The following is a 24,849-nucleotide window of genomic DNA, read 5'->3' as shown; positions in this document are numbered from 1 at the left end:
CTCCCCCCAGCGCCACTGCTTCTCTCCAGCCCAGCCCTACTACCTCCCCAGCCCAGCCCACTCCCTCTCTCTAGCCCAGCCCACTCCCTCCCTCCCTCCGGCCCCACTCCCTCCCTCCAGCCCAGCCCACTCCCTCCCTCCCCCTCTCCAGCCCAGCCTACTCCCTCCCTCCCTCCTCCAGCCCAGCCCACTCCCTCTCTCTAGCCCAGCCCACTCCCTGCCTCCCTCCAGCCCAGCCCACTCCCTCCCTCCAGCCCAGCCCACTCCCTCCCTCCCACCCTCCAGCCCAGCCCACTCCCTCTCTCCAGCCCAGCCCACTCCCCCTCTCCAGCCCAGCCCACTCCCCTCTCTCTAGCCCAGCCCACTCTCTCCCTCCCTCCAGCCCAGCCCACTCCCTCCCTCCAGCCCAGCCCACTCCCTCCCTCCAGCCCAGCCCACTCCTCCCCCTCTCCAGCCCAGCCCACTCCCTCTCTCCAGCCCAGCCCACTCCCTCCCTCCGGCCAAGCAGACAGCAATAAAACTAAGATGTGTGGAAAAACATTGTTTCCTGTTTCCAACACCTGGCCACAGGCCCCAGGGAGGAGAGTGGAGGTGTGTGGGGGGTCGTGTGGAGAATCCTGCCCTGTCGGGGGGCCTGTCAGGGGGCTAGGCTGTGATGTATGACCCCTCTACCCCTCCATCCTCCACGGCCCTGCGGTACTGAAGACCATGGCCTGGTCTGGCCACCCACAGGAACTGTGAAGTCTGGGTCCTGGCTAGCTACTGCAGAATGAACACAGCGCTGGAGGCCATTCATCTATACCAGGGGTACTCAACTCTTACCCTACGAGGTCCGGAGCCTCCTGGTTTTCTGTTCTACCTGATAATTAATTGCACACACCTGGTATCCCAGGTCTAAATCAGTCCCTGATTAGAGGGGAACAATGAAAAAATGCAGTGGAACTGGCTTCGAGGTCCAGAGTTAAGTTTCAAGGCTCTAGAGTGTGTTACTCTGAGTGTTATAACTGCTGCCCCACAGAGCCTGGGACAGTGGTCTCTCTGAATGTCCCCAGGTCCCCCTCTGTGTGCACCCCTACCATATTACCACTGATCTACTGGTAGTCCTTAGAGCAGCCAGAGCTCTGTTATCTCATCCAATCCTCTGACTCTGCATTACCCATTATTACTTCCATTAGTTCTTATTGGTCATCTCCCTCCTATTGATTCTGTACACCACTATTCTACCATGCCTGACTCATAGAGGCTTTTCCTGTGGCATTGACACGGCAGCTGTTGAAAGACACTACCGGTAGCATGTCACAGTGTCACACCACTGTGCCCTCCCTGCGTACCCCTCTGACACTCTCCCTTCTCCACCTGGGACCAGATTACTTTCCCCCCTCCTCCCCCTCTGTGACCCGATTCCTTCCACCCCTTACTCCTCCCCCCTCTGTGACCCGGTGCCTCCCACACTCTCCCCCTCCTCCCTCTCCCTGTGGCTGTCAACCCCTACTCCCTTCTCTGGCCTCTCCCCTTCCTCCTTACCAATCTCACCCTTTTACAGCTGTGACTCGATGCCTCGCCCATCTCTCCCTCCACCCCCTCCTACTCCTCCACCCTCCTCCCCCATCTCCCCCTCACTCTCCACCTCCTCCTGCTCATCTCCCCTTCTCCCCCATCTCTCCCTTACTCTCCATCCCATCCTGCTCCTCCCCCCTCCTCCCTCCTCTGTGCCTCCCACCCTCACTCCCTCCTACTCCTCCCATGTCTCTTCCCTCTTTACCTCGAAGACGGTGAGAGCAAAGGGGTGCCCCAGGTGGTCCTGGGAAAAGAGCAGCACTTTACGGTTGTCACCGTTCAGGTCGATGCTGGAGAGCAGGTGCAGCTTAGAGTCCACCCAGTACAGACGCCTGTTGGATAGGTCTGAGATAGGGAGAGAGAGGGAGTGAGAGAGAAGTGAGAGGGAGAGAGAGAAAGGGGATGAGAGAGGGGGAGAGGGAAGGGAGAGAGGGGGAGGGAGAGAATAAGTAAGGGAGAGAGAGAGGGAGATAGGTGGGGAGAAAGAGAGAGAAAGAGAGGAATGGAATGGAGAGGAGAGAGCGAGGGAGGGAGGTCAGGTTAATGTACGGTACAACACTTCTTCAGAAGTTAATGAGAAAAGGTCTAGACAGAGAGTTTGATGGTTCTAGTCCAGTAGAACATCAATCCTCTTTGTCAGCCATGCCCTCCAATTGGACAATACAATAGCGATCAGAAGGTTGCTGGTTCAATCTCCAGATGGGGAATACTACAAAAAGTCCCCTGAGCCTGGCACTTAACCTAACCTGACCTCAAGCTAATATCAAGCTATGTCAATCGAGTGTGTGTAGGTGTGCAGTTAATAAGGCTAGCTAGATCAACTGTTTTGGAAGTGAATAAGCAGGTCGGCAAAGTAAATATTGATGTAATAACACAGCTGTAGGGAGTCAATCAGGTAACAGCGGTGCTTTATTCATTCACAACCTCACCTTTCTCCACTCAGCCACTCATACAATCAACCATTCTACTCTGCTCTGTCTGCCTGCTGGCTGTGAAATTGATGAAAAGGGGAAAATAATCCCCTTTTTTTTTTTGAGAAACAAAATTAGCCAGCCAGTGTTATTTTCTCTCTCTCTCACGCTCCTCTAACTCTCAACATAACTTGTTTTCATACAGATGTAGCCTTAGCTAGCGACACCTCAATTCCACACCCTTCTCTCTCTCTCTCTGCTCTGTTGTTCTCTCTCTCTGCTGTTGTTATCTCTCTCTCTCTCTCTGCTCTGTTGTTCTCTCTGATGTCTCTCTCTCTCTCTCTCTGCTCTGTCGTTCTGTCTCTGTCTCTCTCTCGCTGATGTCTCTCTCTCTCTGCTCTGTTGTTCTCTCTCTCTCTGCTCTGTCGTTCTCTCTCTCTGCTCTGTCGTTCTCTCTCTGTCTCTCTCTCTCTGATGTCTCTCTCTCTCTGCTCTGTCGTTCTCTCTCTGTCTCTCTCTCTCTGATGTCTCTCGCTCTCTCTGCTGTTCTCTCTCTCTCTGCTCTGTTGTTCTCTCTCTCTCTGCTCTGTTGTTCTCTCTCTCTGCTCTGTTGTTCTCTCTCTCTCGCTGCTCTGTTGTTCTCTCGCTCTCTCTGCTCTGTTGTTCTCTCTCTCTCTCTCTGCTCTGTCGTTCTCTCTCTGTCTCTCTCTGCTCTGTTGTTCTCTCTCTCTCTGCTCTGTTGTTCTCTCTCTCTCTCTGCTCTGTTGTTCTCTCTCTCTCTGCTCGGTTGTTCTCTCTCTCTCTCTGCTCTGTTGTTCTCTCTCTCTGCTCTGTTGTTCTCTCTCTCTCTCTGCTCTGTTGTTCTCTCTCTCTCTGCTCGGTTGTTCTCTCTCTCTCTCTGCTCTGTTGTTCTCTCTCTCTCTCTCTGCTCTGTTGTTCTCTCTCTCTCTCTCTGCTCTGTTGTTCTCTCTCTCTCTCTCTCTGCTCTGTTGTTCTCACTCTCTCTCTCTCTCTGCTCTGTTGTTCTCACTCTCTCTCTCTCTGCTCTGTTGTTCTCGCTCTCTCTCTCTCTGCTCTGTTGTTCTCTCTCTCTCTCTGCTCTGTTGTTCTCTCTCTCTCTCTACTCTGTTGTTCTCTCTCTCTCTGCTCTGTTGTTCTCTCTCTCTGCTCTGTTGTTCTCTCTCTCTCTCTCTGCTCTGTTGTTCTCTCTCTCTGCTCTGTTGTTCTCTCTCTCTGCTCTGTTGTTCTCTCTCTCTGCTCTGTTGTTGGGATGGAAGGGTGGAGGGATGGAGGGATGGAAGGGTGGAGGGATGGAAGGGTGGAGGGATGGAGGGGTGGAGGGATGGAAGGATGGAGGGATGGAGGGATGGAAGGGTGGAGGGATGGAGGGATGGAAGGGTGGAGGGATGGAAGGATGGAAGGATGGAGGAATGGAGGGGAGGATGATTGGGGTATTGATGACACAGCTGGGGCCGCTTCATTCACAGCTCTGCTGAAAGAACAAACTACAGGCTGACTGATGACAGAGCCACACTGACTGACTGACTGACTCACAACTATGTGACAGAAATGGTTGTTTTACAATGTTTTCTTTCTTTCTCTCTTTTCGCTTCTCACCTCTCTCTGTGTCTTCCTTTCCCTTCAGCCTTTCTCTGTATCTGTAATATCATCATGTAGCTCTCCCTCATTCCTTCCTTCCCTACATCCCTCCCTCTCAATTTAAATTTCAATTCAATTTAAGGGCTTTATTGGCATGGGAAACATATGTTAACATTGCCAAAGCAAGTGAAGTAGATAATAAACAAAAGTGAAATAAACAAAAATGTACCTCTCTCTCCCTCATTCCCTCCCGCTCTCCCCAGTGCCAGTCTTACCCAGAGTGATTCCGTTGGGCCACTCGATCCTCTCTGACACCAGTACCTGGCGGTCCACTCCGTTCATGCCAGCCTTCTCTATCTTTGCCTGGGTCCCCCAGTCAGACCAGTACATAAACCTACAGGAGAGAAAGGGGATTTAGATTGAACAATAACTACAATAATCACATAGTGAGGATATGTAGCCCACAGTATGGAGAGCGAGAGAGCGAGAGAGAGAGAGACAGACAGACAGACAGACAGACAAAAAATGCTATTAGGTGACTATCAGCAGTGCAACCTTACCTGATACTGTAGTAAAGAATCTCAGACAAATATCTAAATGGTTTAAAAGTAAACCATCTCCACTATTGAGCCAAAGGCAAACTGTGTACATATCTCCCAGGCAGCAGCTCTCTGTTCTACCTCCATGATATAAATATGCCAGCCAGGCAGGCAGGCAGGTAGTATACAGACCAGCGGGGACAGTTAGCTAACATTGTCTTCTCTCCCTGTACTGAGGAACCAAACCTGCGTTTGGCTCATTTGCATGTTTCATGCTCGTCTGGCTCAGTAATGTTGTGGAAAGAAGAAGGCCTTGGGGAATAGAGTTGTCAGGGAGAGCCAGGAAGATGGGAGATGAGAGGAGCTTAAGTGTTGAGAGAGCTGTGATGCTGCAGACTGAGACACTAGATAGATGCTATTGATGCCTACAGCTACGTCTGATAGGAAGAGAGGGAGAGAGGGAGGGAGGGAGGGAGGGAGGGGAAGAGGAAAAGGGAGAGGTAGAGGGGGAGGGGGAGGGAGGAGAGAGTGAGAAATGGAGAAAGAGAGAGGGAGAGAAAGAGAGAGGGGAGAGAGAAACAAGGCAAGATGCTGAGAGGAAAGAGCAGGTGACTGACCACGTTTTAGTGTTCTGATCTGTTTCAGTGTTCTAACATGTTTCAGGTTTCTGACCAGATAGGCAACACATAATGTGACACATCATGGACAGTCAAGCTGTCTTACTCTTTTACCCAACCTCTCTCAAACTCTTTATGTATGTCTCTGTCTCTCTCTGTCTCTCTGTCTCTCTCTCTCTCTCTCTGTCTCTCTCTCTCTCTCTCTCTCTCTCTCTCTCTCTCTGTCCCTTATTTTTTACATCACTCCCTCACCTCCTCCCTCCCTCACCTTCTCCCAACACTAACCCCAACTCTACACCAACCTCCCCCCTAACTCCCCAATCCCATCCCTCCCTCCGATCCAGCCCCCTCTCACCCTTGTCGGGGGTCCACAGCGATGGCCCGTGGTTCGCTCAGCTCGGTGGCGATCAGCACCCTCCTCTTCTTGCCATCTCCCGTGGCGACGGAGATGGTCTTATCTCCGGAGTCGGTCCAGTAGATGTTGTTATGGACCCAGTCAACAGCCAGCCCCTCTGGAGAGGTCAGAGCTGTCTCGATCAGAGTCACCTGCTCCGACGAATCACTGGCCTTGTTGATGTACGCACTGGGGAGTACAGAGAAGAAGAGGTTATTATGACATTATTATAACACATACTTATACATACACATGGACAGTATATTAAGACACACAAAGAGAACAACAGAAACAATCAACTGCAGACCCATCCAGGTGTCAGAGTCCATATCAGACCACTCTGTATTACAAAACAATGTACTGATACATTACATAGAACAGAACCAAAAGTCAGATACAAGAGCTTAACTGACTTAAAGAGCTAAGGCATCCATCTGTTGTCACCCTGGGGGAGGGACTCTCCTGGTCAGTAATACATCTGATAGGCTGTTGTCACCCTGGGGGAGGGACTCTCCTGGTCAGTAATACATCTGATAGTCTGTTGTCGACATTGGGGGAGGGACTCTCCTGGTCAGTAATACATCTGATAGTCTGTTGTCGACATTGGGGGAGGGACTCTCCTGGTCAGTAATACATCTGATAGGCTGTTGTCGCCATGGGGGAGGGACTCTCCTGGTCAGTAATACATGTGATAGGCTGTTGTCGCCATGGGGGAGGGACTCTCCTGGTCAGTAATACATGTGATAGGCTGTTGTCGCCATGGGGGAGGGACTCTCCTGGTCAGTAATACCCAGACAGGAACATCTTAACCTGGCAACTCTCTAACAACTCCTGCCCTAATCCTATTTCCTGTAGAAACTAGCTATTAGAATGGGCTTGTCGCCTTTCATCAGCAGACAAAGCAGCCAGCCTCTTTTCTTAAAGAGGGGGATTTGTCTGAGTAACTGAGGTGAGATGACCTGAGAGGAGACACAGCAGATCCACCATGAAACATTACTCCTCCACTACCTGGCTAGGCCTGTAGGAGAGCTTTATTAACCAGATGCAATGTCCCAATTCACACCCTAACACAACAGGGAGATAGAGGGACTAAAAGCTGGGAGAGTGGAAGGAGGAGGAGGATGGGGAGGAGGAGGAGGAGGGAGAGGAGAAGGGGGAGGAGGAGGAGTAGGGGGAGGAGGAGGAGGGAGAGGAGGAGGCGGAGGAGGAGAGTTGTTGAATAAAAAGGATAGGAGAGACAGGGACAGCAGACACACACACACACAGACAGATAGAGAGAGCGAGCGAAGCGAGACAGAGACGGATGGGGACAGACGGGGAGGCAGTCTCATTAATTAGCTGTGTTATTGTTGATTTATTGATTATTTATTGTTGATCTCAGATGTTTTAATCACAGCAGGAAGTAAGCAGAGCTGCATGGACCCGCCACCACACTAACCACTATTAATTAACGCTAAGATAACGAGGATGGAGGATAACACAGAGGGGTTCACCACAGAGGGGTTCACCACAGAGGGGTTCACCACAGAGGGGCTCCCCACAGAGGGGTTCACCACAGAGGGGTTCACCACAGAGGGGTTCACCACAGAGGGGCTCACCACAGAGGGGCTCACCACAGAGGGGCTCACCACAGAGGGGCTCCCCACAGAGGGGCTCACCACAGAGGGGTTCACCACAGAGGGGTTCACCACAGAGGGGCTCCCCACAGAGGGGTTCACCACAGAGGGGTTCACCACAGAGGGGCTCACCACAGAGGGGCTCACCACAGAGGGGCTCACCACAGAGGGGCTCCCCACAGAAACACCTCACCACTCTATGATGTTGTCATTTCTATGTGTATGTTTTGTATTATTTATAAAATATTTAAAATATATTTTTTAAAGAAACACCTCACCACTCCTCCCCAGAAAATCATCCAGAGTGACAAGTGATGACTACACAACATGGAACTTGGAATATCCATAGCATCTCAGTGGGTATCCTACTGTGTGGCTGTTGCCTAATGTTAGCACAGCAGGGGTTAAGGTATACAACACGACAATTTCAGACCAGCGTGTGAGAAGTGTACGATACTGGTATACTAATGATGGAGTCTATGTGCACTTGCTGCTGTGCCAGCCAATAAGGAAGTATACAGGTTCTCTGCCAGTGGGTGTGAGGGCCAACTCATAGTCTGTGGTTATATGCTAGTTCTGAAGGAGAGTGTATAAAGACTGTACTTATCAATGTCAAATCAGTGTGTTTGTGTCCTCTCTCCTCCTCGGGCCCTGGGGTGTGTGAGTGTGAGTGAGTGTGTGTGTTTGTTTGTGTGTGAGTGTGTATGTGATGAGTAATGGGGTGATTATTCAGGGAGAGGAATTAGAAGCAGCATATGGCCCAACTGAGATAATTTACCCTGGCCCCTGCCTCCAAGGGAGGGTGGCAAGCTCGTCATACACACACACTAGTGGATTTCTAACTATCTGTGTGTGAAGGACAAACAGCCCCATCATGCACCATCCATCTCTCCATTCCAGGTGTGCTTCGGGCATCAGCGTCATAATGTGTGACATGATGGAAAATGAACAACACACAGAGAGAGAGAGAGAGAGAGAGAGAGAGAGAGAGAGAGAGAGAGAGAGAGAGAGAGAGAGAGAGAGAGAGAGAGAGAGAGAGAGAGAGAGAGAGAGAGAGAGAGAGAGAGAGAGGACAGGCAGCCAGGTGTTAGCTGGCCCAGGGTCTGGGTGAATGGGTTTGAAAATGGCCCTGGTCTGATGTAGAGTGATGAGCTTAGGGAGATGGATGGAGCCTTATCTCGCCCCCTCCCTCCCTCCCTACTCATCTCGGACACAATCAAGACAAAGCCGGGCCACTTGTCCCATCAGGTCAGGGCGTTCTGAGTTGGCTCCATGTATCGAACCATGGCAGACACACACACAGGAGTGGAAGGGAAAGAACCCAGTGGAGAGGGAGTGGCAAATGAACAAACATAGTTTCTTCTCTCATTATGATGTTCTGAAATGTTCTCACCATCAGCACATTGTCTACTCAGACAGAAATAGAAGCTAGTGTGTGTTTGTGTACTTGTTTGCATGTCCAGTAGCTTCCTCTAGCACCCTAACAAGCCCCTGGATACATAGAGCTGTGACTCATGGGCCTGTCACGATCTGTCTGTACACATACAGAGGGGAGAAGTGCTAAGGAGATCAGTAGTGAGGTGCTGTCTTCAGTAGCCATTAGCATGCACTCAGTCAGTCAAGAGAGGAGAGAGAGGAGAGATGAGAGAAAGGAGAGAGAGGAGAGAGGGGGAGAGGAGAGTGGAGAGAGGAGAGATGAGAGAGGGGAGAGGGGAGAGGGGAGAGAGAAGACAGAGAGGAGAGAGGAGAGAGAGAGAAGACAGAGAGGAGAGAGGAGAGAGAGAGAGAAGACAGAGAGGGGAGAGGAATGGCTCTGTAACTTCAGCCTGATAAGCGCCTTTCCACATAACCAGAGTTCGGCCAACTTTTAGAATTTAGAACATTGTTCTAATTCTAGACATTCAGTTACACAGCATTGTTTAAATATTCCCCATGTAATGTTAATTGGGAGCTAACATGGCTGCCATAGAATGTTGTAGTGTCATGTAACATAATTCAACATAATTCAGAAACCGCAATGTCCCAACTCTCTAAATATATGGCTCTGCACCATATTCACACTCACAGCAGATTTGTGCGTGTGCACCATGTGTGTGTGTGTGTGTGTGTGCGTTACCTGTAGATCTTGCGGTGGTAGAGGTCACACCAGTACATCTTGTTGGTGGTGACGTCCACATCCAGGGCTACAGCGTTCTTCAGAGCGGGCACCACCTGGGTGTAGTCTTTCTTTATCAGGTCTATACGGCAGATCTCATGGCGGTTGGTGAACATCAGGTAAGGGCTCTTCCCTGAGACACAACAGATATACAATATGAGAACATTCCATGGCTGAAAACATTGATACAGACAGAGGAAAGCATTATTACAAAGTACAAGCTCGTCCCTGAGAGAGAACATTGGTAAAGCTAGATGAAACATTGGTAAATATAGATGAAACATTGGTAGAGATAGCTGAAACATTGGTAGAGATAGCTGAAACATTGGTAGAGATAGTTGAAACATTGGTAGAGATAGCTGAAACATTGGTAGAGATAGCTGAAACATTGGTAGAGATAGTTGAAACATTGGTAGAGATAGCTGAAACATTGGTAGAGATAGCTGAAACATTGGTAGAGATAGTTGAAACATTGGTAGAGATAGCTGAAACATTGGTAGAGATAGCTGAAACATTGGTAGAGATAGTTGAAACATTGGTAGAGATAGCTGAAACATTGGTAGAGATAGCTGAAACATTGCTAAGCATGGAAAAAACTATTCTGATGATGTGAAATCAAGATCACAGTCACTGTTCTTATAACAGCTTATAATGGTTGGAAGGTCAAATCAAATCAAAAACAAATGTTTTTATTTGTCACATGCTTCGTAAACAACCGGTTTAGACTAGCCTATGCAAAGGGCCAAACAGTGTTCATGAGAAGATTAATACTAGTCAATAATTCACAGGTGTGTGCAATATTTTAACTAATTTCCTTCTAACAGAGTTACAATTTCCTTCCCACAAGGGACAAAGGTCAACAGAATATTTCACAACTCTTCCAGTAATACTTTAGAAATGACTTTAGACGCCACTTCCTTGTTCCTGGTTGATTGACAATGACAGGGCTCTAATGTCACCTCAACACCTCTCCTTATATCCAGTCTCTGTTTGTCTTGTAAAAAAGACAGAATCTGTGGTCCATGAATCACGCTGTTCTATTCTTGGTACTGCAGATAGGCAGAGCTGTGTTTCTAGGTTATTATCCTGGGGTGAAATGTGTGTGTCTACGTCATCTACCCAAGGCATATTTCTCAGCACAGTGAAAGAGAATGACTCATTTGTTTGAATAATTCCCGCAAGGAACACACACACACACACAAATACACACGGTAGCAGCAAACACACATGCACACAAACAATTAAACAAAATGCATACACATACAGTGGGGAAAAAAAGTATTTAGTCAGCCACCAATTGTGCAAGTTCTCCCACTTAAAAAGATGAGAGAGGCCTGTAATTTATATCATAGGTACACGTCAACTATGACGACAAATTGAGAAAAGAAATTCCAGAAAATCACATTGTAGGATTTTGAATGAATTTATTTGCAAATTATGGTGGAAAATAAGTATTTGGTCACCTACAAACAAGCAACATTTCTGGCTCTCACAGACCTGTAACTTCTTCTTTAAGAGGCTCCTCTGTCCTCCACTCGTTACCTGTATTAATGGCACCTGTTTGAACTTGTTATCAGTATAAAAGACACCTGTCCTCAACCTCAAACAGTCACACTCCAAACTCCACTATGGCCAAGACCAAAGAGCTGTCAAAGGACACCAGAAACAAAATTGTAGACCTGCAACAGGCTGGGAAGACTGAATCTGCAATAGGTAAGCAGCTTGGTTTGAAGAAATCAACTGTGGGAGCAATTATTAGGAAATGGAAGACATACAAGACCACTGATAATCTCCCTCGATCTGGGGCTCCACGCAAGATCTCACCTCGTGGGGTCAAAATGATCACAAGAACGGTGAGCAAAAATCCCAGAACCACACGGGGGAACCTAGTGAATGACCTGCAGAGAGCTGGGACCAAAGTAACAAAGCCTACCATCAGTAACACACTACGCCGCCAGGGACTCAAATCCTGCAGTGCCAGACGTGTCCCCCTGCTTAAGCCAGTACATGTCCAGGCCCGTCTGAAGTTTGCTAGAGTGCATTTGGATGAGCCAGAAGAGGATTGGGAGAATGTCATATGGTCAGATGAAACCAAAATATAACTTTTTGGTAAAAACTCAACTCGTCGTGTTTGGAGGACAAAGAATGCTGAGTTGCATCCAAAGAACACCATACCTACTGTGAAGCATGGGGGTGGAAAGATCATGCTTTGGGGCTGTTTTTCTGCAAAGGGACCAGGACGACTGATCCGTGTAAAGGAAAGAATGAATGGGGCCATGTATCGTGAGATTTTGAGTGAAAACCTCCTTCCATCAGCAAGGGCATTGAAGATGAAACGTGGCTGGGTCTTTCAGAATGACAATGATCCCAAACACACCGCCCGGGCAACGAAGGAGTGGCTTCGTAAGAAGCATTTCAAGGTCCTGGAGTGGCCTAGCCAGTCTCCAGATCTCAACCCCATAGACAATCTTTGGAGGGAGTTGAAAGTCCGTGTTGCCCAGCGACAGCCCCAAAACATCACTGCTCTAGAGGAGATCTGCATGGAGGAATGGGCCAAAATACCAGCAACAGTGTGTGAAAACCTTGTGAAGATTTACAGAAAACGTTTGACCTGTGTCATTGCCAACAAAGGGTATATAACAAAGTATTGAGAAACTTTTGTTATTGACCAAATACTTATTTTCCACCATAATTTGCAAATAAATTCATAAAAAATCTACAATGTGATTTTCTGGAATTTTTTTTCTCATTTTGTCTGTCATAGTTGACGTGTACCTATGATGAAAATTACAGGCCTCTCTCATCTTTATAAGTGGGAGAACTTGCACAATTGGTGGCTGACTAAATACTTTTTTCCCCCACTGTACAGTACCAGTCCAAATTTTGGACACACCTACTCATTCAAGGGTTTTTCTTTATTTTTACTATTTTTTACATTGTAGAATAGTAGTGAAGACATCAAAACTATGAAATAACACATATGGAATCATATAGTAACCAATAAAGTGTTAAACAAATCAAAATATATTTTATATTTGAGATTCTTCAAAGTAGCCACCCTTTGCATTGATGACAGCTTTGCACAGTATTGGCATTCTCTCAACCAGCTTCATGAGGTAGTCACCTGGAATGACTTTCAATTAACAGGTGTGCCTTGTTCAAAGTTAATTTGTGGAATTTCTTTCCTTCTTAATGCTTGAGCCATTCAGTTGTGTTGTGACAAGGTAGGGGTGGTATACAGAAGATAGCCCTATTTGGTAAAAGACCAAGTCCAAATTATGTCAAGAACAGCTCAAATAAGCAAAGAGAAATGACAGTCCATCATTACATAAGACATGAAGGTCAGTCAATCCAGAAAATGAAAGTTTATTCAAGAGCAGTTCCAAAAACCATCAAGAGCTATGATGAAACTGGCTCTCATGAGGACCGCCACAGGAAAGGAAGACCCAGAGTTATCTCTGCTGCAGAGGATAAGTTCATTAGAGTTACCAGCCTCAGAAATTCCCGCCCAAATAAATGCTTCACAGAGTTCAAGTAACAGACACATCTCAACATCAACTGTTCAGAGGAGACTGCGTGAATGACAGGCCTTCATGGTCGAATTGCTGCAAAGAAACCACTACTAAAGGACACCAATAAGAAGAAGAGACTTGCTTGGGCCAAGAAACACGAGCAATGGACATTAGACCGGTAGAAATCTGTCCTTTGGTCTGATGAGTACAAATTTGAGATTTTTGGTTCCAACCGCCGTGTCTTAGTGAGACGCAGAGTAGGTGAACGGATGATCTCTGCATGTGTGGTTCCCACTGTGAAGCATGGATGAGGAGGTGTGATGGTGTGGTGGTGCTTTGCTGGTGACACTGACAGTGATTTATTTAGAATTCAAGGCACACTTACCAGCATGGCTACCATAGCATTCTGCAGCGATACGCCAGCCCATCTGGTTTGCGCTTAATAGGACTACCATTTGTTCTTCAACAGGACAGTGACTCAACACACCTCCAGGCTGTGTAAGGGCTATTTGACTAAGAAGGAGAGTAATGGAGTGCTGCATCAGATGACCTGGCTTCCACAATCACCCAACCTCAACCCAATTGAGATGGTTTGGGATGAGTTGGACCGCAGTGAAGGAAAAGCAGCCAACAAGTGCTCAGCATATGTGGGAACTCCTTCAAGACAGTTGGAAAAGCATTCCAGGTGAAGCTGGTTGACAGAATGCCAAGAGTGTGCAAAGCTGCCAACAAGGCAAAGGGTGGCTACTTTGAAGAATCTAAAATCAAAAATATATTTTGATGTAGAAAATGTAGAAAATAGTAAAAATATTTTGAATGAGTAGGTGTGTCCAAACTTTTGACTGGTACTGTATGCTCACACACATACACTCAAACACACACACAAACACAGCTCTAGCTTAGCTGCGTGGAAAGAAACCTACTCCCCAAACCTCCATTATCTTCTAACTGCCTTCTATTTTCATTTGGCTTTCCATCTCTAATAGCTGCTCTGTCGTCACACACACACACACACACACACGTCTTGGTACCGTACATGAATAGCTCACAAGGAGAGTGTGGAGTAGACCTCTCACTCATTGCCACACAGCAATCTCTCTCCTCTCTCTTCTCTTTGACCATCTCTCTTATTACCCCTCCATGAGTAGTTCTCAACCTCACAGAATCACCATCTCAAGTAGCTCTGTTCTGTTCTGTTCCCTGGCCTAAATGGTGATTGAGAGAGAAAGGATGAGTTGGAAAGATAAAGATAAAGAGAGAGAGAGAGAGAGAGAGAGAGAGAGAGAGAGAGAGAGAGAGAGAGAGAGAGAGAGAGAGAGAGAGAGAGAGAGAGAGAGAGAGAGAGAGAGAGAGAGAGAGAGAGAGAGAGAGAGAGAGAGAGAGAGAGAGAGAGAGAGAGAGAGAGAGAGAGAGAGAGAGAGAGAGAGAGAGAGAGAGAGAGAGAGAGAGAGAGAGAGAGAGAGAGAGAGAGAGAGAGAGAGGAGAGAGGAGAGAGGAGAGAGAGAGAGAGAGAGAGAGAGAGAGAGAGAGAGAGAGAGAGAGAGAGAGAGGAGATGACAGGCAGCCAGGTGTTAGCTGGCCCAGGGTCTGGGTGAATGGGTTTGAAAATGGCCCTGGTCTGATGTAGAGTGATGAGCTTAGGGAGATGGATGGAGCCTTATCTCGCCCCCTCCCTCCCTCCCTCCTCATCTCGGACACAATCAAGACAAAGCCGGGCCACTTGTCCCATCAGGTCAGGGCGTTCTGAGTTGGCTCCATGTATCGAACCACGGCAGACACACACACACAAACACACACACACTTGCACACACCCACCAGCCACGCCTAGATTAGTTTCTCAGTCCCAGGCTGCTACGGGCCACTGCACGGGGAGCAAATATTTTCATTTTCACTGCGAGTTAGGATTCAATCATTTTCCCTGTCTGCTGGATTTGTACCCATCAATTTCAGCCGCTCTCCCACTAGGGAAGGGAGAGAGAGAGAGACAGAAACACAGAGCGAGAGCAACTGAGAGTGAGAGACCGAGAGATAGAGAAAGAGAGAGAAGAGAGAGCGAGCGAGAGACAGAGAGAGAGAGAGAGAGAGAGAGAGAGAGAGAGAGAGAGAGAGAGAGAGAGAGAGAGAGAGAGAGAGAGAGAAGGAACAGCACGAAAAAGAAAGAACAGCAGATCAGAAATCAGCTCAATGTAATTGAGTAATCCATAGAATCTAACCACTTCTGGGAAAATTGGAACACACTAAACAAACAATACAAAGAGTTATCTATCCAAAATGGAGATGTGTGGATAGACCACTTTTTTTGGCTCTATAACAAAGATCAAACAGCAATTTTTTAAAATAAAAAAATAAATATATATATATACATGATCAATTACAAATCTTAGAATCAGCTATTAAACACTACCAAAACCCACTGGATTCTCCAATTACATTGAATGAACTACAGGACCAAATACAAACCCTCCAACCTAAAAAGGCCTGTGGTGTTGATGGTATCCTACATGAAATGGTCCTCTGTAGCTCAGCTGGTAGAGCACGGCGCTTGTAACGCCAAGGTAGTGGGTTCGATCCCCGGGACCACCCATACACAAAAATGTATGCACGCATGACTGTAAGTCGCTTTGGATAAAAGCGTCTGCTAAATGGCATATTATATCATATATATCATCATATCATATCATGAAATGATAAAATATACAGACCACAAACTCCAATTGGCTATACTTAAACTCTTTAACATCATCCTCAGCTATGACATCTTCCCCAATATTTGGAACCAATGACTGATCACCCCAATCCACAAAAGTGGAGACAAATTTGACCCCAATAACTACCGTGGGATATGTGTCAACAGCAACCTTGAGAAAATCTTCTGCATTATCTTTAACAGCAGATCTGTACATTTCCTCAGTGAAAACAATGTACTGAGCAAATGTCAAATTGACTTTTTACCAAATTACCGTACGACAGACCACGTGTTCACCCTGCACACCCTAATCGACAAACAATCAAAACAAAACAAAGGCAAAGTCTTCTCATGCTTTGTTGATTTCAAAAAAGCTTTTGACTCAATTTGGCATGAGGGTCGGCTATACAAATTGATGGAAAGTGGTGTTGGGGGAAAAACATACGACATTATAAAATCCATGTACACAAACAACAAGTGTGCGGTTAAAATTGGCAAAAAACACACACATTTCTTTCCACAGGGCCGTCGGGTGAAACATGGATGCAGCTTAAGCTCCACCCTCTTCAACATATATATCAACAAATTGGCAAGGGCACTAAAACAGTCTGCAGCACCCGGCCTCACCCTACTAGAATCTGAAGTCAAATGTCTACTGTTTGCTGATGATCTGGTGCTTCTGTCCCCAACCAAGGAGGGCCTACAGCAGGACCTAGATCTTCTGCACAGATTCTGTCAGACCTGGGCCCTGACAGTAAATCTCAGTAAGACAAAAACAATGGTGTTCCAAAAAAGGTCCAGTTGCCAGGACCACAAATACAAATTCCATCTAGACACCATTGCCCTAGAGCACACAAAAAAACTATACATACCTCGGCCTAAACATCAGCGCCACAGGTAACTTCCACAAAGCTGTGAACAATCTGAGAGACAAGGCAAGAAGGGCCTTCTATGCAATCAAAAGGAACATCAAATTTGACATACCGATTAGGATCTGGCTAAAAATACTTGAATCTGTTATAGAATGTATTTCCCTTTATGGTTGTGAGGTCTGGGGTCTGCTCACCAACCAATCATTTACAAAATGGTACAAACACCAAATTGAGACTCTGCATGCAGAATTCTGCAAAAATATCCTCTTTGTACAATGTAAAACACCAAATAGTGCATGCAGAGCAGAATTAGGCCGATACCCGCTAATGATCAAAATCCAGAAAAGAGACGTTAAATTCTACAACCACCTAAAAGGAAGCGATTCCCAAACCTTCATAACAAAGCCATCACCTACAGAGAGATGAACCTGGAGAAGAGTCCCCTAAGCAAGCTGGTCCTGGGGCTCTGTTCACAAACACACCCCACAGAGCCCCATAACAGCAACACAATTAGACCCAACCAAATCATGAGAAAACAAAAAGAGAATTACCTGACACATTGGAAAGAATCAACAGAAAAACAGCGCAAACTAGAATGCTATTTGGTACTAAACAGACAGTACACAGTGGCAGAATACCTGACCACTGTGACTGACCCAAAATTAAGGAAAGCTTTGACTATGTACAGACTCAGTGAGCATAGCCTTGCTATTGAGAAAGGCCAACGTAGGCAGACCTGGCTCTTAAGAGAAGACAGGCTATGTGCACACTGCCCACAAAATGAGGTGGAAACTGAGCTGCACTTCCTAACCTCCTACCAAATGTATGACCATATTAGAGAAACATATTTCCCTCAGATTACACAGACCCACAAAGAATTTGAAAACAAATCCAATTTTGATCAACTCCCATATCTATTGGGTGAAATACCACAGTGTGCAATCACAGCAGCAAGATTTGTGACCTGTTGCCACAAGAAAAGGGAAACCAGTGAAGAACAAACACCATTGTAAATACAACCCATATTTATGTTTATTTATTTTCCCTTTTGTACTTTAACTATTTGCACATCGCTACAACACTGAATATATAGACATAATATGACATTTGAAATGTCTCTATTATTTTGGAACTTGACTGAGTGTAATATTTACTGTTCACTTTTTATTGTTTATTTCACTTTTGTTTATCCATTTCACTTGCTTTGGCAACGTAAACATATGTTTCCCATGCCAATAAAGCCCCTTGAATTGAAATTGAATTGAGAGAGAGAGATGTCCTACTGCCTCTGTCAACACAGTCCCCAGCCCCCCTTAAATCTGCCATAATTTAGCCCTGCACTGTCAGCCAATTAAGATAAGCTTTGAAAATGATAAAGCTGGACAGATATGCAGCCAGGCCTGAGGTATCGATTTGACGTACAGAAACAGTTAGTTACAATTATGGACAAAAATACGTATTAAACACAGACTGTAAATGTGAAAATATGAATATTCTGAGTTGTCATCCTCATGAGAAAACTCCACTCTTTCTATTCTCTACTAAATCCACAAGACCAAAGTTACCATGTCATTCTGAAACTCCATCTAATACAGGCAAAAATATACAGTTTACATGTATATTCCATTAGATCCATGTCAGGCTAGGACTTCAGAGAGCGCTGAATGTTTGAACCAATCCATCCCTAGTTTTGTGATGTCTATGGCTGCCCTAGCCTCTGCCCTAGACTCTGCCCTAGACTCTGCCCTAGACTCTGCCCTAGACTCACTATGACAGACAGGAGCTGAGCTGAGCAGAGGCACTGCCACAACAGACAGAGCTGGATTACATTGCTGCCTGTCTTTTAACAAATGCTGGGAAGGAGACTGGGAACTGTTATATATTTATATAGAGGGAGGGAGGGAGATACCCTAAAGGGAGAAAAGGGTGCATAGTGAGATTGAGGGAGCGACAGTAAAAAGGTGGACTGAGGAGTAAAACACAGAGATGCAGACAGATAGGCAAGGAGAGGGAAAGAGTGGAGTATAGAGGAGGACAAAGAGGATGACAAAGAGGAGTATAGAGGAGGACAAAGAGGAGGTAAAGAGGAGTATAGAGGAGGACAAAGAGGAAGACAAGGAGAAGTATAGAGGAGGACAAAGAGGAGTATAGATGAGGACAAAGAGGAGGACAAAGAGGAATATAGAGGAGGACAAAGAGGAGGACAAAGAGGAGTATAGAGGAGGACAAAGAGGAGGACAAATAGGAGGAAAAAGAGGAGTATAGAGGAGGACAAAGAGGAGGCCAAAGAGGAGTATAGAGGAGGACAAAGAGGAAGACAAAGAGGAGTATAGAGGAGGACAAAGAGGTGGACAAAGAGGTGGACAAAGAGGAGGACAAAGAGGAGGACAAAGAGGAGTATAGATGAGGACAAAGAGGAGGACAAAGAGGATTATAGAGGAGGCCAAAGAGGAGTATAGAGGAGGACAAAGAGGAGTATAGAGGAGGACAAAGAGGAGTATAGATGAGGACAAAGAGGATTATAGAGGAGGACAAAGAGGAGTATAGAGGAGGACAAAGAGGAAGACAAGGAGGAGTATAGAGGAGGACAAAGAGGAGTATAGAAGAGGACAAAGAGGAGGCCAAAGAGGAGTATAGAGGAGGCCAAAGAGGAGTATAGAGGAGGACAAAGAGGAGTATAGAGGAGGACAAAGAGGAGGACAAAGAGGTGGACAAAGAGGAGGACAAAGAGGAGTATAGATGAGGACAAAGAGGAGGACAAAGAGGATTAAAGAGGAGGACAAAGAGGAGTATAGAGGAGGACAAAGAGGAGTATAGAGGAGGACAAAGAGGAGGGTAAAGAGGAGTATAGAGGAGGACAAAGAGGAGTATAGAGGAGGACAAAGAAGAGTATAGAGGAGGACAAAGAGGAGTATAGAGGAGGACAAAGAGGAGTATAGAGGAGGACAAAGAGGAGGACGAAAGAGGAGTATAGAGGAGGACAAAGAGGAGTATAGAGGAGGACAAAGAGGAGGAAAAAGAGGAGTCTAGAGGAGGACAAAGAGGAGGGCAAAGAGGAGTATAGAGGAGGACAAAGAGGAGTATAGAGGAGGACAAAGCGGAGTATAGAGGAGGACTAAGAGGAGTATAGATAAGGACAAAGAGGAGTATGAAGGAGGACAAAGAGGAGTATAGAGGAGGACAAAGAGGAGTATAGAGGAGTATAGAGGAGGACACAGAGGAGGATAAAGAGAAGGACAAAGATGAGAGCAAAGAGGAGTATAGAGGAGGACAAAGAGGAGGTCAAATAGGAGTATAGAGGAGGACAAAGAGGAGTATAGAGGAGGACAAAGAGGAGGACAAATAGGAGTATAGAGGAGGACAAAGAGGAGTATAGAGGAGGACAAAGAGGAGTATATATATTTTATGTTGTATTTTTGACTTTGTTTTTTTTTACCCCATATGTAACTCTGTGTTGTTGTTTTTATCACACTGCTTTGCTTTATCTTGGCCAGGTCGCAGTTGTAAATGAGAACCTGTTCTCAACTGGCTTACCTGGTTAAATAAAGGTGAAATAAAAAAATAAAATAAAAATATAGATAAGGACAAAGAGTATAAAGGAGGACAAAGAGGAGTATAGAGGAGGACAAAGAGGAGTATAGAGGAGGACAAAGAGGAGTATAGAGGAGTATAGAGGAGGACACAGAGGAGGATAAAGAGAAGGACAAATAGGAGAGCAAAGAGGAGTATAGAGGAGGACAAAGAGGAGGATAAAGATGAGTATAGAGGAGGACAAAGAGGAGGACAAAGAGGAGTATAGAGGAGGACAAAGAGGAGAACAAAGAGGAGGACAAAGAGGAGGGGAAAGAGGAGGACAAAGAGGAGGGGAAAGAGGAGGACAAAGAGGAGTATAGAGGAGGACAAAGAGGCGTATAGAGGAGGACAAGGAGGAGGACAAAGAAGAGTATAGAGGAGGACAAAGAGGAGTATAAAGGAGGACAAAGAGGAGGTTAAAGAGGAGTATAGAGGAAGACAAAGAGGAGTATAGAGGAGGACAAAGAGGAAGAAAAAGAGGAGTATAGAGGAGGACAAAGAGGCGTATAGAGGAGGACAAAGAGGAGTATAGAGGAGGACAAAGAGGAGTATAGAGGAGTATAGAGGAGGACACAGAGGAGGACACAGAGGAGGATAAAGAGAAGGACAAAGAGGAGAGCAAAACTGCACACCTCAGTGTTTTATGAGAATAGACTGAGTAAGTATAGATTTACATGTTTGCAGAGAATGCTGCAGTATAATTGCAGACACGGACACAAACACACACAAATGCATGTATGCACAAAGGAAAAATAGTGAGAGCCAATCAGTTAGTCATTAACTGTTAGTGAGTGATATTGCACCCAGGGTGAACAAAATAAAACATTCAATGACTTGTGGGAATCAACTTGCTGCATTGTATGGTAAATTAAATACTTTTGGATTATAGCGATGAACGTAACATGATGCCACCAACCTGGGAGTTGTGGTTTTAATTACCTTCTACACTGTTCATAGTAACTAGAGAACCATATGGGAGACTGCTGTCTAAATCATTATGCGTGGTAGCTACAATTAAAACTAGTAAAACACTTCAGAAAGTATATCAAATGAGTATTCTTATAACGCTTTCTCCATCCAGCCTCCAAGGGCTTTCCAAGTTAAGACGATATTCAGACATCGTCAGTGAGCAGTAAAAAGTAGCATAATGGCCCATGCCCTCTAATCTGTGTGTGTGATTGGATGAAGGGTAATAATGGTATCGCGTTCGCTGAACATCACAAATAAAGCCTTAGGTTTTACAGCTCAGTGTGATCTGCTTAACGACATCATCGCTTCAGCTGTCAGCTCCTGTTGTCGAGCAGGAGAGTGAACCTAACCAATCTACCGCAGTGGAATGTGTGTGTGTGTTCGTGTGTTGTCTGTAAATTGGTATGAGTGTGTGCGTCGTTGAGAATGTACGAGGTTGTGTGTCTGTTGATGTGTGTGTCTGTGAGTGTGGAGGTTCATTAAATCCATATTACCTCAGCATCACATAGCAGGCGCCTCTGCATTTCTACCTCCTTCCCAAGCTTCAGAATAAATAAACCACTGCATAAATAATAATAATAATAATAATATGTCCCTGTCTCTCTGTGCTGCATAGGCTGCAATCAACAATACGGATGGATGCGCCCAACAGAACGCAACTCTCCATCACTTCACTTCAATAACCAAGGAGCTATTCTATTAACACCAACACAAGCAAGCACGAATGCACACACACACACCCTCCCCTCCGCTCTAATAATAAACGCCCCAGCTTTCTGACAGTGTGCACACACACACACCCTCCCCTCCGCTCTAATAATAAACGCCCCAGCTTTCTGACAGTGTGTATGCTCTCTCTAACAGTAACAAAGATGTGCCTTCTCAGATGGAAGGTAATCAATGTCGTTTTTCACGCCACTTAGCGCAAAGCCGAGCCAATTGCTGCTTAAGCCCCCTCATTACCGCATCAGTTTGCCCTGTAATGATCTAACCTAAGAATGATGATGCTAATCAAAAATACTGTCTTTCTCTACACAGTCAAAGATCAGTCCCAGGCCCCGAAGTTAAGACCAGGGACATTATTTATATTCATGCCCAGCCTGGAGTGTTTACCGTGGGGGCACGGAGAGGGACAATACCTGGCTGTGTCCTACAGCGCCCTGACAGGCAAGGGGGGAATGTTTTTATTTTCATTACCTGAGAAGCAGAAGGCAAATATTTGCCTTACCGACCGCAGATTGCTGTGCCGTGCTAGTCCTGCATACAAAGAACCTCCATTCATATCGGATGGGCTGAGAATAGACTGTGATGTTGCTGGGTTGCGGTGTGTTTGTATATATCTGTGTTTGTGTGTGTCTATGTCTCTTCTGTGGTTGCCAGGGACATAATGGGATGCCTCTCTTACCCACGGCCTTGCAGGTCTTGGTGCTGGGGTCCATCTCATAGCCCTCGTAACATTCACACTTGTAGTCTCCTTTGTAGTTGATGCAGATCTGGCTGCATGAGTTGGGATTCTCACACTCATCTATGTCTGGGGAGAGACATTAGAAATACATCAATAACACAGGACACACTGTCTCCACACAGACAGGAGACCAAGGGGATGGGCGGTAGGTAGAGATATATGTAAGTACTGTTTGGAAAGAGAGAGTACGAGAAGAGAAGGGAACGTGTAAGAGATTGAGAGAGCAATTTTCAGACAGAGCAATCGTTGGTCATGATGTAATGGCTAAAGGGAACAGGGTTTCCATTAGGAAAATGTGGCTCCCGGACATTTGACCGGCTGCATTTTAATTTACCGCACATTTGAGCAATTTACCAGACCCATATGCATTGGGTGCGTAACCTGATTAAAGCGTCCACCCACGGTGCTCAGAATGACAGAAATCACATTTAGATTATGGTAATTCATATTAACAGAACATGCAAGTCGAGGATGCAATGATGTGCGGCCCTTCTTCCCGAATTCTGATGCACACTTTGAAGATGTTAGAATAACTGTCCACATTTACTTTTCCTCAGTCAACAAGATGAGTAACGAACAGTAAAATCACTAGCCTATGTCAATCTACTATCCCCCAAGGTAGAAAAGTTGACCTATTCTATTGTTCAGCTTGTCGAGAAAAAAATGGCCTATTCTTAACACTCTGGGACAGTTTTTGAACGATAAATCCCAAATGCATCCAACCAGTAGGCTACAAAAAAACTAAACGTTAAGATGCAACAGATCAGAACGTTTAGCTTTAAAATGTTGATAAACTGTTATTATATACATTATAAGCGCAGCAATGCACATAAGGCAGTAGGCTGTGCGCGAATGTTCGTTCCATAATGCAATTAGCGGGAAAACACTCTGCAAATGCGAGCGGTTTCATGTGACAGAGATGAAAATACAGTGCCTTCGGAAAGTATTCAGACCCCTTGAATTTTTCCACATTTTGTTATGTTACAGCCTTATTCTAAAATGGATTAAATAAATAAAAATCCTCAGCAATCTACACACAATACCCCATAATGACAAAGCGAAAACAGGTTTTTAGAATTTTTTTTGGGGGGGGGGGTTGGGGGAAATAGAAAAATAAAAAACAGAACTACCTTATTTACTTAAGTATTCACACCCTTTGCTATGAGACTCGAAATTGAGCTCAGGTGTATCCTGTTTCCATTGATCATCCTTGAGATGTTTCTACAACTTGATTGGAGTCCACCTGTGGTAAATTCAATTGATTGGAAATGATTTGGTAAGGCACACACCTGTCTATATAAGGTCCCACAGTTGACAGTGCATGTCAGAGCAAAAACCAAGCCATGAGGTCGAAGGAATTGACCGTAGAGCTCCGAGACAGGATTGTGTCGAGGCACAGATCTGGGGAAGGGTACCAAAAAATATCTGCAGCATTGAAGGTCCCCAAGAACCCAGTGGTCTCCATCATTCCTAAATGTTTGGAACCACCAAGACTCTTCATAGAGCTGGCCGCCCGGCCAAACTGAGCAATCGGGGGAGAAGGGCCTTGGTCAGGGAGGTGACCAAGATCCCGATTGTCTGGTCTGATGAATCCAAGATTGAACTCTTAGGCCTGAATACCAAGCTTCACTTCTGGAGGAAACCTGGCACCATCCCTACGGTGAAGCATGGTGTTGGCAGCACCATGCTGTGGGGATGTTTTTCAGCTGCAGGGACTGGGAGACTAGTCAGGATCGAGGCAAAGATGAACGGAACAAAGTACAGAGAGATCCTTAATGAAAACCGCTCAGGACCTCAGACTGGGGCAAAGGTTCACCTTCCAAAAGGACAATGACCCTAAGCACACAGCCAAGACAACGCAGGAGTGGGTTTGGGACAAGTCTCTGAATGTCCTTGAGTGGCCCAGCCAGAGCCCGGACTTGAACCCCATTTAACATCTCTGAAGAGACCTGAAAATAGCTGTGCAGCAACGGTCCCCATCGAACTTGACAGAGCTTGAGAGGATCTGCAGAGAAGAATGGGAGAAACTCACCAAATACAGGTGTGCCAAGCTTGTAGCATCATAACCAAGAAGACTCAAGGCTGTAATCACTGCCAAAGGTGCTTCAATAAAGGACTGAGTAAAGGGTCTGAATACTTATATAAATGTGATATTTCAGTTTCTTATTTTTAATAAATTTGCCAAACTTGATAAAATCCTGTTTTTGCTTTGTCATTATGGGGTATTGTGTGTAGATGGATGAGGGAAAAAAAACAATTTAATCAATTTTAGAATAAGGCTAACAAAATGTGGAAAAAGTCAAGGGGTCTGAATACTTTCCGAAGACACTGTATCTGTTCGTAATTTAGAAAGAGGGGAGATCTAATATGTAACAACTAGCATG

General features: G+C 45.7%; 1 protein-coding gene across 4 annotated transcripts in view; it reads right to left on the bottom strand.

Moving 5' to 3' along the window:
- Positions 1–24,849, bottom strand: part of lrp8 (low density lipoprotein receptor-related protein 8, apolipoprotein e receptor) — a 271,348-nt gene that overhangs the window by 29,930 nt on the left and 216,569 nt on the right. For all 4 annotated transcript variants that reach the window (XM_045205448.1, XM_045205449.1, XM_041840045.2 and 1 more), the window contains exons 9-13: positions 22,406–22,531; positions 9,350–9,521; positions 5,579–5,806; positions 4,343–4,461; positions 1,763–1,902 (exon numbers count right to left, since the gene is read on the bottom strand). In XM_045205448.1, the coding sequence (XP_045061383.1) occupies positions 1,763–1,902; positions 4,343–4,461; positions 5,579–5,806; positions 9,350–9,521; positions 22,406–22,531 (785 nt within the window). The remainder of the gene's footprint in view (positions 1–1,762; positions 1,903–4,342; positions 4,462–5,578; positions 5,807–9,349; positions 9,522–22,405; positions 22,532–24,849) is intronic.

This window comes from Coregonus clupeaformis, chromosome 20 (assembly GCF_020615455.1).
Source record: "Coregonus clupeaformis isolate EN_2021a chromosome 20, ASM2061545v1, whole genome shotgun sequence".
In the NCBI taxonomy this organism is placed as follows: domain Eukaryota; kingdom Metazoa; phylum Chordata; class Actinopteri; order Salmoniformes; family Salmonidae; genus Coregonus; species Coregonus clupeaformis.
This window is presented reverse-complemented; position numbering and strand designations above follow the sequence as displayed.